This window comes from Pongo pygmaeus, chromosome 6, assembly GCF_028885625.2.
Source record: "Pongo pygmaeus isolate AG05252 chromosome 6, NHGRI_mPonPyg2-v2.0_pri, whole genome shotgun sequence".
Lineage (NCBI taxonomy): Eukaryota > Metazoa > Chordata > Mammalia > Primates > Hominidae > Pongo > Pongo pygmaeus.
This window is the reverse complement of record NC_072379.2, coordinates 7,510,825-7,528,561: the sequence shown is the minus strand read 5'-3', so window position 1 is coordinate 7,528,561 and position 17,737 is coordinate 7,510,825. Positions and strand designations below refer to the sequence as shown.

The following is a 17,737-nucleotide window of genomic DNA, read 5'->3' as shown; positions in this document are numbered from 1 at the left end:
CTGAGAAATGAACCTAATAAACATCAAACTCAATTTCTAACTTTATTATTTTCAAATGCCTCTTTTTACATAATTAAAACCTGTGCCATAGACTTTGTGCACCGCTTTTTAAAATGTAACCTTCCACACGTGAGCCTTGGCACCATCGTGGAGCCGTGCCAGGGAGGGAGATGAAGACTGGAGTACTGGGATTGGGTACAGGGTTGGTTTCTTCTTGGTTCGTGGGGAAAATTGTCCCTTAGTTTGGGGGAGGGGGTAGTTATCCCTTGGTATTCTGAAAATGACATAAAACCAAATACCTAATAATCAAGAAACTGCAGTAGTTTTTCTTTCATATTTAAATACCAGTGTGCTCATTCATTTTTTATTTATTTATTTATTTATTTTGAGACAGAGTCTTCCTCTGTTGCCCAGGCTGGGGTGCAGTGCCGCGATCTCACCGTAACCTCCACCTCCCAGGTTGAAGTGATTCTGCTGCCTCGGCCTCCCGAGTAGCTGGGATTACAGACGCCCACCACCACGCCCAGCTAATTTTTTGTATTTTTCGTAGAGGTGAGGTTTCACCATGTTGGCCAAGCTGGTCTTGAACTCCTGACCTCAGGTGATCCGCCCGCCTCAGCCTCCCAAAGTGCTGGGATTACAGGCGTGAGCCACCTTACCTGGCCCAGTGTGCTCATTTAAATGAGCATCTCCTGTCTCGTAGGCATTGTTCTAGTCACTAGGGATAAATCAATGAAACAGAAGTCCCTGCCATGAGTGAACTAACATTCTAGTGGGGTGGACAGATAAACAAGTCTAATATCCAGGTAGTAATAAGGCAAGGGGCCACCGAGTGATAGGAGGGGTGGGAGGCAGCTGGTTTAGGTAGGGTGGTCAGGGACATGCACTGGGGGGGATCTCATCAGGCAGGTGTCTGGGGAGAACATTCTAGTGGGAGCTGGCAAGTGCAAAGGCCCTGAGGCTTTAGTGGGCTTGGGTCATGCATGTAAGCCAGTGTGGCTGAGGGGCAGGCGAGGAACGAGGTCTGCAGACAGAAGGCATGAGGCTGGGTCGCATAGGGCTTTGAGGGTCCTGGCAAGGGCTCTACCTCTTAACCCCGGGTGCAGATGGGGCCTCTGGAGGTTGTCAACTGAGGAGGGATGCCACCTAACTTTTTTTTTTTTTTTTTTGAGATGGAGTCGCATTCTGTAACCCAGGCTGGAGTGCAGTGGCATGATCTCAGCTCACTGCAACCTCTGCCTCCCAGGTTCAAGTAATTCTCCTGCCTCAGCCTCCTGAGTAGCTAGGATTACAGGTGCCCACCACTAGGCCCAGCTAATTTTTTGTATTTTTAGTAGGGACGGGGTTTCACCTTGTTGGCCAGGCTGGTCTCGAACTCCTGACCTTCTGATTCGCCCGCCTCGGCCTCCCAAAGTGCTAGGATTACTAGTGTGAGCCACCGCGCCGGGCTTGCATACTTTGTTATACTTTTCGGAGGAGACATCTTTACTAAGTACTACCTTAGGCATTGGAAGACTAGATTGCACCTCACTGAAAAGATGTGACATTAAAATATCCAGAATGTTGTCTTTTTTTTTTTTTTTTTGAGATGGAGTCTTGTTCTGTCACCCAGGCTGGAGTGCAGTGGAATGATCTCGGGTCACTGCAACCTCCGCCTCCCGGGTTCAAGCAATTCTCCTGCCTCAGCCTCCTGAGTAGCTGGGATTACAGGCGCACGCCACCACACCCGGCTAATTTTTATATTTTTGGTAGAGACAGAGTTCCACCATGTTGGCCAGGCTGGTCTCGAACTCCTGGCCTCAAGTGATCCACCCGCCTCAGCCTCCCAAAAGTTCTGGAATTACAGGTGTGAGCCACCACACCCAGCCCTGTTCCTTTCTTTATGTAGATCCAAAGTTCTGACCTATGTGATTTTTGTCTCTGAAGAACTTCTTTTAACATCTTTTCCCAAGTCAGACCTACTGGTAACCAATCCCCTCAGTTTTTGTTTGTCTGAGAATGTCTTTATCTCTTCTTCACTTTTGAAGGATGATTTTGCTAAAGAATTCTATGTTGGCGAATTTTTTTCTTCCAACACTTAAGTATTTTACTCCACTCTCTTCTTGCTTGCATGGTTTGTAAATAGAAGTCTGATGTCATTCTTATCATTGTTCCTCTAGAAGCAAGGTGTTTTCCTCTGGCTTCTTTTAAGATTTTTCTTGGCCAGGCACGGTGACTCACGCCTGTAATCCCAGCACTTTGGGAAGCTGAGGCAGGTGGATCACCTGAGGTCAGGATTTCGAAACACAGTCTGGCCAACATGGTGAAACCCCATCCTTACTAAAAATACAAAATTAGCTGGGTGTGGTGGTGCATGCCTGTAATCCCAGCTACTTGGGAGGCTGAGGCAGGAGGATCACTTGAACCCGGTAGGCGGAGGTCACGGTGAGCCGAGATCATGCCATTGCACTCCAGCCTGGACGACAAGAGTGAAACTCTGTCTCCAAAAAAAAAAAAAAAAAAAAAAAAGATTTTTCTTTTTGCTAGTCTACAGTTTGAATATGCTACACCAAGGTGTAGATTTTCTAGTATTTATCCTGTCCTGTGTTCTCTGAGCTTTTTGGGTCTGTGGTTTGGTGTCTGTCATTAACTTTGGAAGATTCTCAGATATTATTACATCAGTTTTTATTGTTTTTGTTCATTTGTATCTTTTTCTCCTGGTATTTCCATTGTGGGTATTTACACCTTTTGTAATTTTCCCACAGTTCTTGGATATTCTGTTTCATTTTTTGTTCTTTATTCTCCTTGCATTTCAGTTTCGGAGGTTCATGTTGACATATCTTCAAGCTCATTCATTCTTCCCTTGGTTGTGTCCAGTCTACTGGTGAACTTATCAAAGGCATTCTTTGTTTCTTCATTTCAGTGTTTTTGATTTCTAGTATTTCTTTTTGAATCTTTGAGTTTCTATTCGATATAGTTTGGATATTTGTCCCCTCCAAATTTTATGTTGAAATGTGACCCCTACTGTTGGAAGTGTGGGCCTAGTGGGAGGTATTTGTGTCATGGGGGCAGATCCCTCGTGAAAGGCTTGGTGCCCTCCTTGCAGTAATGAGTGAGTTCTCACTCTATTAGTCCACGTAAGATCTGGTTGCTTAATAGAGAGGGCACCCCTCCCACTCTCTTGCTCCCTCTCTCACCATGTGACATGCCTGTGCCCACTTTGCCTTCTGCCATGAGTAGAAGTTTCCTGAGGGCTCGCCAGAAGCCAAGCAGATGCTGGTACCACACAGAACCATGAGCCAAATAAACTTCCTTTATTTTTATTATTATTTTTTTGAAACAGTTTTGCTCTGTCACCCAGGCTGGAGTGCAATGGCGCGAACTCAGCTCACTGCAACCTCCGCCTCCTGGGTTCAAGCGATTCTTCTGCCTCAGCCTCCCAAGTAGCTGGGATTACAGGCGTGTGCCACCACGCCCAGCTAATTTTGTGTTTTTAGTAGAGACAGGGTTTCATCATGTTGGTCCAGCTGGTCTCGAACTCTCCTGACCTCAGATGATCCGCCCGCCTCGGTCTCCCAAAGTGCTGGCATTACAGGCGTGAGCCACCATGCCTGGCCTAAACCTCCTTTATTAATGAATTACCCAGTCTCAGGTATTCTTTATAAGCAACACAAAACGGACTAACACACCATCTCTCTGCTTCCGTTACCCGTCTCTTCTTGCACGTTGCCCATTTTTTCCCAGTAGAACCCTCAGCGTATTAGTCATGGTGGTTGTTAGTTCTCTGTCTGATAATTCCAGATTCTCTACCACATCTGAATCTGGTTTTTTTTCTTAGCATGCCTGTAATGTTTGTTGCTTTTAGAAGCTGAACGTGACGTGTCGGATAATAGGAACTGAGGTAGATGAGCCTTTAGTGTGAGGATTTATGTTTATCTGGCTAGGAGTTCGCATGGATTTAACGATAGAGGAAGCTGTTTCTGTAACGGAGTCAGAGGCTTTGGTTTTCCTCTGATATCCTTGTTTTTTGTCTCTGCTGTTGTCTTTGGTTTTCCCAAGAAAATTCTTCTAAATGAAGCCTGGGTCTTACGTACGGCTCTGTGCTGTAATCCACAGATATTGTCCCGGAGCCCTGTTGATGGATGACTTGGTGGTCAAGTACTAGGGAGGGGAAGAATCTTCCTCTTATGTTTAAATCCCTGTGTTTGGATGGGTGCGGGGTGATAGGCCAGAGTTCCTGGGATGCCTTTCGGAAGAGTTTCTGAGTCTTTTTTTTTTTTTTTTTTTTTTTCTCCCTTTACTTGAGACAGGAAGACTGGAGGGGGCTGTCTTTCCCTGGTCGGATAAGGCTTTATTACAGCAGATTCCCTTGAGGCCTGGCCTTCTATACAGAGAACATAACTGGAACAGAACAAAGCTCTGGGCATATCTCAGAATGTTTACCTCCCACCCCCTCTGCCAGAAGCCCCAGGGGAAGTTTCTCCAACCTCCCCAGTGAGAATGTGGTGGGACTCCTAGACATAAAACTCATGAAAGTGTGGGGACCGCCCGAAAAGACTGACCCCCTGAAGTTTTCAACTCTCAGACTCCTCCATGCCAAGCCCCCAGCAATTCTTCCATTGCAGTGTAAGAGTTTCTGCCAGGAATGGCCCCAGCATTGGTCTCTGCTCCCTGTGAACTGTGAGTCTCTGCATCACCCTGTCTGTCCAGTTTTCAGGGCACATCTTTACCCTGTGAGCTTAGTTCTGTCATGAATCTCAGAATGACTGTTTCTTATTTTAGCTTGTTTCCATTTGTTTAGCTTATTCTTATTATAAGGGAGTGACGACCTCTAAGCTCTTAGACGTGCTGGAGTGGAAACCGAAAGTGCCTTGCAATTGTTTTTGCATCAGCGATGACCAGATGTGTGTGTTCTCTGACGGATCAATCCTGATGGATGCATCTTAAACTATAGGAGAAATGTCAGCGCTTCAGACTGAGGTTCTCAGTATTCTGTTTAAGGTTTTAAAAGATAGAGGAAAATAGAGTATACTCTACAGGTATGTTCCCTTCGATAATAGGAGATTGACAGTTTTTCCTTTGAGGACTCTGGGACTGGAGAAAGAAAGGCTATGACAGAAGTATCGAGCTGAATGTATAGATGGATATGTGTAAAGTGCACCCAAAAATGGTGACTACAGGCTGAACAATCGCATGTGTGGATTTTATTTCCAGAAAACAAGTACTCGCCCAGAAAATGGCCTGTTAAGGAGTGTATGGGCCCATTTTTGTTGGTGTGTATCCCGAATTTTTTATTTCATTTTATTTATTTATTTATTTATTTAGAGATGGGATCTTTCCATGTTGCCAGGCTGGTCTAGAACTCCTGGGCTCAAGCAGTCTTCCCACCTCAGCCTCTCAAGTAGCTGGGACTGCAGGTACAAGCCAGTGCATTATTGAACCCATCTGCTCCACGTGTCTGGACTCGGGCACCTCAGCAGCCAGTGTTTCTCTCCAGAACACTGGAAAGCACAGTACCCACCAAAGCCTGTGGAGCAGGCACTCTACACAGAATACCACAGCTCTAAGAAATACTGCAGAAAGAGGTTAGGGAACTTCCCAGGGATGCACAGGTACTAAGAGACCTGTCTGACGTCATTGCATCTTCCTGCGGATGCTGTGACCTTTGCCCCGTCTTCGTGTCCTTGAGTTCTCTGTAGAGGCTGATCCAGAACCTTCTGCCTTCTGAAGGCAGAAGCTGCGTCCAGTATTTTCCCTTTCATGGTGCCTGGCCCTTCTCCAGCCTCCTCAGCCAGCCTTCCCATCTTCCTCATGAGCTCTTCTTCCTAAAGATCTTGTATTCTATTACTCAGAGGTCAGCAGTCGCTTCTGACTTTTTAGTATGAAAAAAATCAATGTCCTTTGAGCAATCCATTCTAGACTTATATATAAAATGAAGGTGTGTCTAAAAGGGAACCCATTTTCCAAAAAAAAAAAAAAGAAATGTTCGGGTTTCTGCTCGCGGCTCTTTTTGGCTTTTCACCTCCAAGTCTTCAGCCATGCCTCTCATTTTCTAAAATTGAGGTTGCCAGAGATTTTACTGTTAAGCAAAGCGTTAATAATATTTATCCTGTTAACACACTTCTCCCTTTGCCCTTTACCTCCCTCAACCACACTGGATTAACCGCCGGAGGCAGATAAAATCATTTTATTCCTCTCTAAAAAGAAATAAGTAAATCTATTTAGTAGTGCAATAAAGAATTGGCACAGGCATGAACCCACGTCAGAAATGCTAAACAAGGATGAATAGTCAGGAATACAAAATCTTCACTTTTCTTTTTTTTTTTTTTTTTTGGGACAGAGTTTTGCTCTTTTCACCCAGGCTGGAGTACAGTGGCGCGATCTCAGCTCACTGCAACCTCTGCCTCCCGAGTTCAAGTGATTCTCCCGCCTCAGCCTCCCAGGTAGCTGGGATCACAGGCGTGCACCACCATGCCCGGCTAATTTTGTATTTTTAGTAGAGACAGAGTTTCACCATGTTGGCCAGGCTGGTCTCAAACTCCTTACTTCAGGTGATCCGCCCGCCTTGGTCTCCAGAAGTGCTGGGATTACAGGCGTGAGCCACCACAACTGGCTTTTTTTTTTTTTTTTTTGGGATCTTGCTCTGTTGCCCAGGCTGGAGTGCAGTGGCATGATCTCAGCTTACTGCAACCTCTGCCTCGCTGATTCAAGCAATTCGCATGCTTCAGCTTCCCAAGTAGCTGGAATTAGAGATGTGCACCACCACACCCGACTAATTTTTATATTTTTAATAGAGACAGGGTTTCATCACATTGGCCAGGCTGGTCTCAAACTCCTGACCTCCGGTGATCCACCCGCCTTGGCCTCCCAGAGTACTGGGATTCCAGGCATGAGCCACCATGCCTGGCCGGGATCCTCACTTTCAAATACCAAATCTCCTTGATTAGATTCAGATTGTGTGTTCTCAGCTGGAATACTGTCCAAGTCATTTTGTGTCCACTGAGTATAAAATTTGAGCACACAGTGTTCATTTTCCTCTCATTTGTTATGTTAGTTTTGATTGTGCATTGAAGGTGTTGTCTGGTCTCTATGCTGTATAGTTAATATATATATATATTTTTTAATCACGACTGGTAAGCAATTTGTGGGGAAAACACTTTCAGACCATACAAACCTCTCTTTCCTCGTCAACACTTGTGCCCTAGTTGAGCATCTGTTGATGATTTCTGCCCAGACAAGTCTTCCCTGCCCTGTGGTGATGATTTTCCATCTCTGTACTCCCTCTTCATTTACTGATTGGCACTGTGCAACTCTACTTCTAGCAAGAGCTGTCCCTGGTCCCCCATTTCTGTTTTCTAATCTGTTTACTGTGGACTCACAGATTCCTAGACTTTTCCAGGACTTATAATTTATGACTGCCTTTATTTTGGTGCTCAAGTTGTCCAGTATGAGCTTCTTCATGGCCAGTACTAGCTCCTTCAAGCCGGCTCTTGTGGCATACCCGCTAGTTAGTTAAGTTAGTTAGTTAGTTTTGAGCACAGTGTACAGTAACTATAGTCTCCTTGTAAGACATTGATTAGGATGTGGTGCCATTGTTATTTAAGTCAGCAGCTAGACACGGAGGAATGATCCATGCAATGCTCACCCTATCACTTATTTGGGGTCACCCCTACAAGCACTTTGGTTGTTTGTACGTGTTTTTGTTTTGGTTTTTTGAGACTGTGCCTTGCTCTGTTGCCCAGGCCAGAGTATCGTGGCACGGTCATGGCTCACTGTAGCCTCAACCTCCTGGGCTCAAGTGATCCTCCTGCCCCAGCCTCCCGAGTAGCTGGGACCACAGGCACGCACCACCACACCTAGCTTATCATTGTGTCTTTTGGAGAGATGGGGTTTCACTGTGTGGCCCATCTCCTGGGCTCAAGCGATCCTCCTGCCTTGGCCTCCCAAAACTGGGAGCTGTGATTACAGATGTGAGCCACTGCACCCAGCTGCTTCTGCAGTGTTGGTGCTGACCCCAGGAGGGCACCTCACCTCCAACTGCGTCCAGGGACTGCAGGTTCTCAGATGCTGACAGAGCCTTTTGAATTTGATCACGTTTGTGGTCGCTAATCTGCCTCTGCACTGATTCAGTGTAGGTGACTCTAATCTTCAGAGCCCATACTCGTTTATTTAACGCATCCCGTGTGTGTTTTGGGGAGCGGTTTGCTTTTACTTCCACTGTTTTCTCCTCATCCCATTTGAAACTTGGAAAATTGTCAGAAAAATTCAGTCCTTTTTCCAATGACATTTTTATTTTTATTTTTTTTAATATGTATATATTTTTTGAGACGAAGTCTTGCTCTGTCACCTGGGCTGGAGTGCAGTAGCACGACCTTGGCTCACTGCAACCTCCGCCTCCTGGGTTCAAGCAATTCTCCTGCCTCAGCCTCCTGAGTAGCTAGGACTACAGGCACGCGCCACCAAGCCCGGCTAATTTTTGTATTTTTAGTAGAGATGGAGTTTTCCCATGTTGGCCAGGCTGGTCTCGAACTACTGACCTCAACTGATCCACCCACCCCAGCCTCCCAAAGTGCTGGGATTACAGGCGTGAGCCACCATACCTGGCCTCCAATTATTATTATTATTATTTTTTTTTTTTTTTTTTTTAGAGTCTCTGTTGCCCAGGCTGGAGTGCAGTGGCCTGATCTGGGCTCACTGCCACCTCTGCCTCCTGGGTTCAAGTGATTCTCCTGCCTCAGCCTCCCTAGTAGGTGGGACTACAGGCACCTGCCACCACGCCCAGCTAATTTTTGTATTTTGAATAGAGACAGGGTTTCACCATATTGGCCAGGCTGGTCTCGAACTCCTGACCTTGTGATCTGCCTGCCTCCACCTCCCAAAGTGCTAGGATTACAGGCGTGAGCCACTGCACCTGGCCTCCAATGATATTTTTAATCAATTTTACTTTAATCTGTGCAGCATAGCTTTAGAACAGTACTAGATTGGCTGCTTCCAGTTTTTACTGTCTGACTTTACTGTCTGACTCCACTTGTAGTGATGTGTAGGAAGTAGTGCGTGACTCAGGCGTTGCTCTGCATTCTCTGGAAATAAAGCAGGTTCTGATTATCCATGATCAGATATAAATGGAAAGAATCTTTATGCCTACATGTCCTATGCGGTTCAGGTGCATTAGTAATCCCCATCTGGTTTCTCTAAATTTGTACTGTGAACTGATGAAGGAAATATATTAATAGTCCAATGACTGTATTCTTTTTCTTTTTCTTTTTGGAGACAGGGTCTTGCTCTGTCTCCTGAGTAGCTGGGACTACAGGCATGTTCCATGAAGCCCAGCTAATTTTTAAATTTTTTTTGTAGAGATGGGGAGTGGTCTCACTGTGTTGCCCAGGCTGGTCTTGAACTCCTGGCCTCAAGCGATCTTCCCGCCTGAACCCGAAAAAGTGCTGGGACTCTCATTGAGACACCACACCTGGCCCTGTGTTTCTAATGAAAATGTTCTAGGCGTTCATACCAATAATCTTCCTGAAGTTTTGTTCTTTTTTTGTTTTAACTCCATACCACCTATTGGCTAAATGCATCTCTATATAATAGTGTCCAAAATGTTGGGCATATTTGTTCACAGTTTCTAAAATCAGAGTGATACCACCATCAACCATTCTTTTTTTGTTGGGGATTTCCACAACCTGCTAGACAAACTCTCGCAGAGCTGTAACACTCTATGTGAATTATTTCTGCGAATATCGAGGAAAAATTGATGGTAGAAAATGTCTTTGAGTTATGTTGAGTTCCAGCTTTTGAAATACGTGTATATTGCCACTTATTCGACTGAATCACAGTACTGTAATGACGGCGCTGAGTTTCTTCCCAAAAGGGTGACTCCAAATGTAACCGGGGGAAAAAGGAAGCAGGCGCCCCAGTGTGCACAGCACAGTGGTGTGGTTCTTATTGGGGCGCATGCTTAGCTTTGCTTCATCTGATTCCAGGCTGTGCCTGCTTCGCCCTACCCTCAGGGTTTTTTTTTCCCCCTTCTCAAATGTAATTTCTGAAAAAGTAGGTTACCGAACTAAGAGCAAACAAACCCATGTGGCATCGCATTTTAAACATAAAGTAACACTTGCTCTATTTAAGATGAAACTTCTGCAGATCGAACATAAAGAGTGTTTTCATCTTCCGCTTCAAGATACACTTTCGGCTACTTGCAGAATCGCAGCCAAGATGTGTGTTAATCCTTTCTGTGACCGCGGACTTCGCGGCTGCCAGCTGCTGTGAGGCCGACATCTGAATTGCAGGAGCAGTGAGGGACAGGAATAACAAGGCCAGGTGTTGCCCGCCTGCCCGCAGAGTGAAAGAGCTGCTTCACTGCGCCTCTCCCCCGCGCTGCAGGAAGCCACGGGCAGGAGCATGGATCGTGCTCAGAGGCCCGGCCAGGCCAGAGCACCAGGTTCAGTGGTGTTGGCGTCCACCCTAGCACACACCTTGGTTTTGGCAGCACGCTTCCCAGAGATCCACATTATATAAGGCTGTGGAAATAAAGTTCATGAAAGAGAACAGTATGAGAAAAAAATGTGAATGTGTTTCCTCTAGCTCAAACCACCGAATGCTTTGAGCCACATTATTTTTAGATGTTTATTTATTTATTTATTTTAAGTAGATCTCCCTTGCCAAGAATAGAGTGTCTGATTTTCTAAATAACTGGAGTGGGTTTTGTTGTTGTTTATATTTCATCCCCAATGAGGAATTGTTTGTGGGTTTAAAATAGATGTGAAAGTAACTGAGATTGTATCTGAAATGACGGAGGGGCTATAAAATGGCATACTAATGGAATTATGCTCTTGGCTGTGTGAAGGCGGCTTTTGTGAAGAATTCTGGTCTGTCGGTTTTCTCATGCCGCGTTCTGGAAGATGAAGCCGGCGTTGCTAAGGATGTGGAGTGGGAAGCTCACTTACTCGGAGGGTGGAGCCCTGAGCGCTGGGATGGTTCTGTCCTTACTCCCCGTGTTTAGCCATTGAGTTACTCTGTCAGAGCGCCGTAAAATCCCACAGGGTTTAGGGACTAGGTTATATACCTGTCACAAGCCCTGCAAGTTCTGCTTCTCTGAGAGCCTCTGACCCTGCCTTGTCTAGGTAGCACCGTTTGCAGAGGGCTCTGAAGTACAGCTCGGGAGCTGGTTTCCCTGGAACACCATGGGGGGAGCAGGGGAGCGACATGTTACGCCTGCATTTTGGAAAGATCCCTGGCATCTGTGAGGAAGGTGATCCGGGAAAGAATAAGCTGGGAGTCCAGAGAGAGGATGAGAGATGGAAGCAGGCATTGGGGTTGGGCAGGCATGAGAGAGGACCTCCTCGAAAGCCCACGTGGTGGGACGTGATTGCTGGGGGTGGATGGGAGAATCCTCCGCCATCTCTGGTGGAACAGATCACCTGGTGAACATGTCTTGGTGGCTTCCCACGCCATTCCTCATGCCTTCTGCCCTGGGCAGGGAAGAGATCACAGAGCTTAGGAAGGGACATGGCTGCACCCTACAGGTGGCTCTGATAATGGCCTCGTATCCCTAAGGGATCGTCAGGTATTACATGTGGGCGAGAGGTTGATCCTTGGCTGGCTGGCAGCTGAGAGCTGGAATTAGAGAATGCAGGGCAGCCAGAGAGGTCACTTTGAGACATGTCGAGGATGAGGTGTGCCCGATGGGACGTCTGCGTGGTCGTGTTCAGCAAGGGTTGAATCCTGAGCTGGGACAAGGGAAGCCTGGGTGGCCAGTGTCAGACTCAGATGTCTTCAGATGTACCTAGAACAGGACACGATAGGGTCATTTGTATGGTGATCATAGCCGAGGCCATAGTCCAGTCTGTGCTTTCTCTCTCTCCCCATATTCTACCACAGTCCTCATTCTGATCCCTCCCCTGCAGCCTCTCAGTTCCCCACTAGAATTCCTGTTTTGGGGGGCGGGGAGACAGGGTCTCACTCTGTCACCCAGGCTGGAGTGCAGTGGCGCGATCCCGGCTCACTGCATCCTCCACCTCCCAGGTTGAAGCAATTCTCCCACCTCAGCCTCCCGAGTAGCTGGGATTACAGGCACGCACCATCATGCCCAGCTAATTTTTGTATTTTTAATAGAGATGGAGTTTCACCGTGTTGGCCAGGATGGTCTCGAACTCCTTACCTCATGATCCTCCCACCTCAGCCTCCCAAAAGTGCTGGGATGACAGGCGTGAGCCACCACACCCAGCCTGGAATTCCTTTTTATCTGGCCGCTGAGCTGTAGGATGGTCCGCTGGCACATTTTGCTGTTGGTCGGCATTGTTTGATGGTGGTGGTAATGGTGGTTCTAGATGATTCTATGTGTTTCTCCCATTTCTTAGGTGTCAGACCCTAGGAAACCCATTTGGTTCCTGCAGATAAGTTGGCAGAGAGAGGCCCTTGTTCACCTTTATCAGATGTCACCCGTAGGAAGGTGGCAGAGAGCTGGCGCACTGCCACTCACTACAGAGATATGATTGCAAACCCGGGGGCCTGATTGCTGCCCTCGGCGGTGAGGCTCCTCTATCCTGGAGCATCCTGCCCGTCACGTGACTGTGCTTGGTTTCAGGGGCTGGTGTATTCCCAGGAGAGGCAGGGCTGAGCACTCTTCCTGCTGCGAGTTCCCCTGGCGTTAGTATTTTCCAAAACATTATAAGAACTAACATGAGAAAAAAGAAATAGCCTTTATCTCTCGTGCCTGACAGATAATCAGATTACTCTGGGGATTCGATAAAAATAAATCATTTTTTATTCCTAGAGTTAGCTACTGTGATGACTGAAGTAATCATTTATGAGACAATTTCAAAATTTAAATCAGATACATAGAACTTGGCTTAGGGAAAAAGTACATATAGAAAGGGCCATGCGGGGCCATGTACAGTGGCTCACACCTGTCATCCCAGCACTTTGGGAGGCCGAGGTGGGCGTATCACTTGAGGTCAGGAGTTCGAGACCAACCTGGGCAAGATGGTGAAAAACCCTCCCCACAAAATGTCCCAAAAAAATAGCTGAGCGTGGTGGTGCACGCCTGTAGTCCCAGCTACTTGGGAGGCTGAGGTGGAAGGATAACTTGAACCCAGGAGGTGGAGGCTGCAGTGAGCCAAGGTCGCGCCACTGCACTCCAGCCTGCGTGACAGAGCCAGACCCTGTCTCAAAAAACAAAAGACAAAACAGACTAATGTGAATTTGGAGAGAATTTGCATTTGTCTGATTAATTATGTTGTAAAAGCTGTTTGCTCTCAGCTGTGTCCCCCTGGAAGCCACTGTGGGGACCCTGTCGTGCTCCTGATGTGTCTCAGGGATGATGCTTAGAGACCCTGAGGACAGTGTATTTCTGTGTTTCCCTGTCCTGTTTCACTTTTCCTAATACTTTACAAAACTGCAATGGGCCGGGTGTGGCGGCTCACACCTGTAATCCCAGAACTTTGAGAGGCCAAGGCAGTTGATCACCTGAGGTTAGGAGTTCAAGACCAGCCTGGCCAACACGGTGAAACCCTGTCTCTACTAAAAATGCAAAAAATTAGCCGGGCATGATGGTGCATACCTGTAATCCAGCTACTTGGGAGGCTGAGGCAGGAGAATAGTTTGAACCCGGGAGGGCGGAGGTTGCAGCGAGCCGAGATCGTGCCTTTGCACTCCAGCCTGGGCGACAGAGCAAAAACTGTTTCAAAACAAAAAAATACGCAATGGCTTCCCGCTAACATATCTGGTTTTGTTCCCAGGACATGTCCTCATAGAGATTTCAAGTACCCACAAGAAACTCAACGAGAGTCTTGATGAAAATGTACGTGATCTGTGTTTCTATTTACAAAATACACTCGTTTCAGGTTTTAGAACTTATTTTGCTTAAAGTTTCAAATCTGGTATGAATTTATTTCCTTTTGTTAACAGTTTAAAAAATTCCACAAAGAGATTATCCATGAGCTGGAGAAGAAGATAGAACTTGACGTGAAATATATGAACGTAAGTGCATGGTTTTCCTCCAGCCCTAGCCTTGGGCTGCCTGACCTCCCAGCCTGGGGAGAACTTGTTCCCGCTGTTGACTCATCAGCAGCAGACAGGAGTGAAGCTCCGTGTTGATGATGCCCAGATGCATGAAACCGACAAGCTCCCTTTGGGATGCGTGGGCCGGTTTTCCCTAACACTTGGGATCTTATTAGAAAGCATAGGGGCCAGGTGCGGTGGCTCATGCCTGTAATCCCAGCACTTTGGGAGGCCGAGGCAGGTGGATCACTTGAGGTCAGTAGTTCAAGACCAGCCTGGCCAACATAGTGAAACCCCGTCTCTACTCAAAATACAAAAAAAAATTAGCCGAGCATGGTGGCACGTGCCTGTCATCCCAGCTACTCGGGAGGATGAGGCAGGAGAATGGCTTGAATCCGGGAGGCGGAGGTTGCAGTGAGCCAAGATCGCGCCACTGCACTCCAGCCTGGGCGACAGAGCAAGACTCCATCCCCCCCCCAAAAAAAAGCATAGGAAAAAGTATTGCAGGAAATCACACTGCTTCCAGAAAGCGTTGTCTTCACAGAACACATTCACGCTGTAGGACATTTGTGCTTGTGTCGCTGCAGCTGATGCAGACATAACACTTCCTAAGCCAGCAGCACTTCAGGCTGTGGGTGGTGTGCGGGAGAGCGCTGTCCCGGGGCTCCCGGTGTGCCCTGGCCCATCTGCAGAGACCGCTCCTGCATGGCGCCCCTTCTCTGTGCGCTATTGTCCATTCCAGCAGGTTTCTCCAGGTCCCCTTCAGGGTGGCCCTACAGCCCCGGTATTGAGGGCTCTTGCCATCTTCCCTTGCTGCTATAGAGTACTTAACTTTCTCCTGCCACCCAAAGTCTCCTTTCTGCTCACCCAGACCCCCGTGTGGCAGTGAGTGTGCGAGTTGCCCTGGAATCATCCCTCCCCTGTCGTCCTCGTGAGGACTGCTGCCTGGCTGCACCCTCCCGGCAGGAGGCCACAGGACCCGGACAGCTGCTAAGGTGCATTTCATGCCAAGTGATTTACATACGTTATCTAATTGTCATCCCTTCAGAAACTCCAAAACATAGACACCGTTCTTTTTTTTTTTTTTTTTTTTTTTTTTTGAGATGGCGTCCTGCTCTGTTGCCCAGGCTGGACTGCAGTGGCATGATCTCGGGGCTCACTGCAACCTCCACCTCCTGGGTTCCAGCGATTCTCCTACCTCAGCCTCCCAATTAGCTGGGATTACAGGCACCCACCACTGCACCCGGCTAATTTTTGTATTTTTTAGTAGAGACAGGGTTTCACCATCTTAGCCAGGCTGCTCTCAAACTTCTGACCTCGTGATCCACCTGCCTCCACCTCCTAAAGTGCTGGGATTAGAGGCGTGAGCCACCGTGCCGGCCAGGCACCCTTCTTATCTGCACTTCACAGATTATAGGGAAAACAGGGATTTGAATTCTGACGCCAGTCCCTTTAAGACCCTGTGTTCTCTGGGCGTGGTGGCTCACGCCTGTAATCCCAGCACTTTGGGAGGCCAAGGTGGGTGGATCCGAGGTCAGGAGTTCGAGACCAGCCTGGCTAACATGGTGAAACCTCATCTCTACTAAAAATACAGCCGGGCGTGGTGGTGTGCGTCTGTAATCCCAGCTACTGGAGAGGCTGAGGCACAAGAAGTGCTTGAACCTGGGAGGCGGAGAATGCAGTGGCTTGATCTCGGCTTGCTGCAACCACCTTGGTGGCTGAGTGCTTTGGATGGGACTTTGAGACTTTGGGTGGCAGAAGAAAGTTAACCACCCAGCATCAAAAAGCCTTTGAGGAAAGAAGGAATAAAAAGAAAGAGAAGATGTCCTCAGAGACTTGCCTTCTGGTTGGGGGCTCCTCATTTAAACAGTAACCTTTAGAACAAAGCCAAGACATTAAAGTTGAATGAAGGGGGCCATGTGAACTGAGGGGCGAGGGCTCTAACCAGCATGCAGATGGTGTGAACTGCAGGGTGACGGTTCCAGCCAGTGTAAGGATGGTGTGAAATTAGCGAGGGCCCCGGCCAGTGTGATGATGATGTGAACTGCGGGGTGAGGGTCCCAGCCGGCATGCAGATGGTGTAAATTGCAGAGTGAGGGTCCCAGCCATCGTTCAGATGGTGTGAACTGTGGGGTGACAGTCCTAGCCAGTGTAAGGATGGTGTGAAATGGGTGAGGGCCCTGGGCAGTGTGAGGATGATGTGAACTGCGGGGTGAGGGTCCCAGCCATCGTGCAGATGGTGTGAACTGTGGGGTGAGGGTCCCAGCCATCGTGCAGATGGTGTGAACTGCGGGGTGACAGTTCCAGCCAGTGTAAGGATGGTGTGAAATTAGCGAGGGCCCCGGCCAGTGTGAGGATGGTGTGAACTGTGGGGTGATGGTCCCAGCCAGTGTAAGGATGGTGTGAAATGGGTGAGGGCCCTGGAAAGTGTGAGGATGATGCGTACTGTGGGGTGAGGGTCCCAGCCATTGTGCAGATGGTGTGAACTGCAGGGTGACGGTTCCAGCCAGTGTAAGGATGGTATGAAATGGGTGAGGGCCCTGGGCAGTGTGAGGATGATGTGAACTGTGGGGTGAGGGTCCCAGCCAACATGGAGATGGTGTGAACTGTGGGGTGACGGTCCCAGCCAGTGTAAGGAAGGTGTGAAATGACGAGTGAGGGCCCTGGGCAGTGTGAGGATGATGTGAACTGTGTGGTGAGTTGTCCCAGCCAACATGCAGATGGTGTGAACTGAGGGGTGAGGGCCCTGGTCAGCATGAGGATGGTGTGAAGTGTGGGCATGGGGACCCCAGCCAGCAGGAGGATGGTGTGAACTGGTGTGGGTGTGGGGGCCCCAGCCAGTGTGAGGATGGCATGAAGTGAGGGTGTCAGGGCCCCGTTGAGCCACATACAGTGGAAGTGTGAGCAAAAGCAACTGTGTGACAATTTGTATGGTTACACAATAAAATAAGCACAGCCATTTAACTTACAGGCAACTCTTAAAAGATACCAAACAGAACACAAGAATAAATTAGAGTCTTTGGAGAAATCCCAAGCTGAGTTGAAGAAGATCAGAAGGAAAAGCCAAGGAAGCCGAAACGCACTCAAATATGAACACAAAGAAATTGAGGTGAGCTTTTCAGCAATATCTTGTTTTCTTTTGTTGTTGACAATTTGTACAGTTTAAGAGGGGGTTGTCCAGGTGCGGTGGCTCATGCCTGTAATCCCAGCACTTTGGGAGGTCGAGGCAGTAGGATCATATGAGGTCAGGAGTTTGAGACCAGCCTGGCCAATGTGGTGAAACCTCGCCTCTACAGAAATTAGCTGGGGTGATGGTAGTAGGTACCTGTAGCCCGAGCTACTCAGGAGGCTGAGGCAGGAGAATTGCTTGAACTTGGGAGGCAGAGATTGCAGTGAGCTGAGATTATGCCACTGCACTCCAGCCTGGGTAACAGAGCGAGACTCCATCTCAAAAAAAAAAAAAAAGAAAAGTTTTGAAGTTGATCTCATGGAAGTGGGGAGTAGAATGATGGTTACCTGTCATTCTCTAGATAGCTGAGGATGGTCAGTGTGTCAACTAGGGGGTGGATGAAGGAGAGGTTGGTTAATGGGTCCAAACATACAGTTGGATAAAAAAGTTCTAGTGTCCAATAGCAGAGTAGGGTGACTATAGTTAACAGCAATGCATTATTTTAAAATAGTTAGAAGAGAGGTCTTGGAATGTTCCCAACACACAGAAATAATAAGAACTTGAGGTGATGGGCACCCAAGGACCCTGCTT

General features: G+C 47.8%; 1 protein-coding gene and 1 pseudogene across 1 annotated transcript in view; one reads left to right on the top strand and one right to left on the bottom strand.

Moving 5' to 3' along the window:
* Positions 1 to 17,737, top strand: part of BAIAP2L1 (BAR/IMD domain containing adaptor protein 2 like 1) — a 109,323-nt gene that overhangs the window by 66,358 nt on the left and 25,228 nt on the right. Inside the window, exons 4-6 of the mRNA XM_054494920.2 lie at positions 13,716 to 13,777; positions 13,885 to 13,956; positions 16,949 to 17,086. Coding sequence (XP_054350895.1) covers positions 13,716 to 13,777; positions 13,885 to 13,956; positions 16,949 to 17,086 — 272 coding nt within the window. The remainder of the gene's footprint in view (positions 1 to 13,715; positions 13,778 to 13,884; positions 13,957 to 16,948; positions 17,087 to 17,737) is intronic.
* LOC129041814 (U7 small nuclear RNA) lies at positions 9,644 to 9,693 on the bottom strand (annotated as a pseudogene).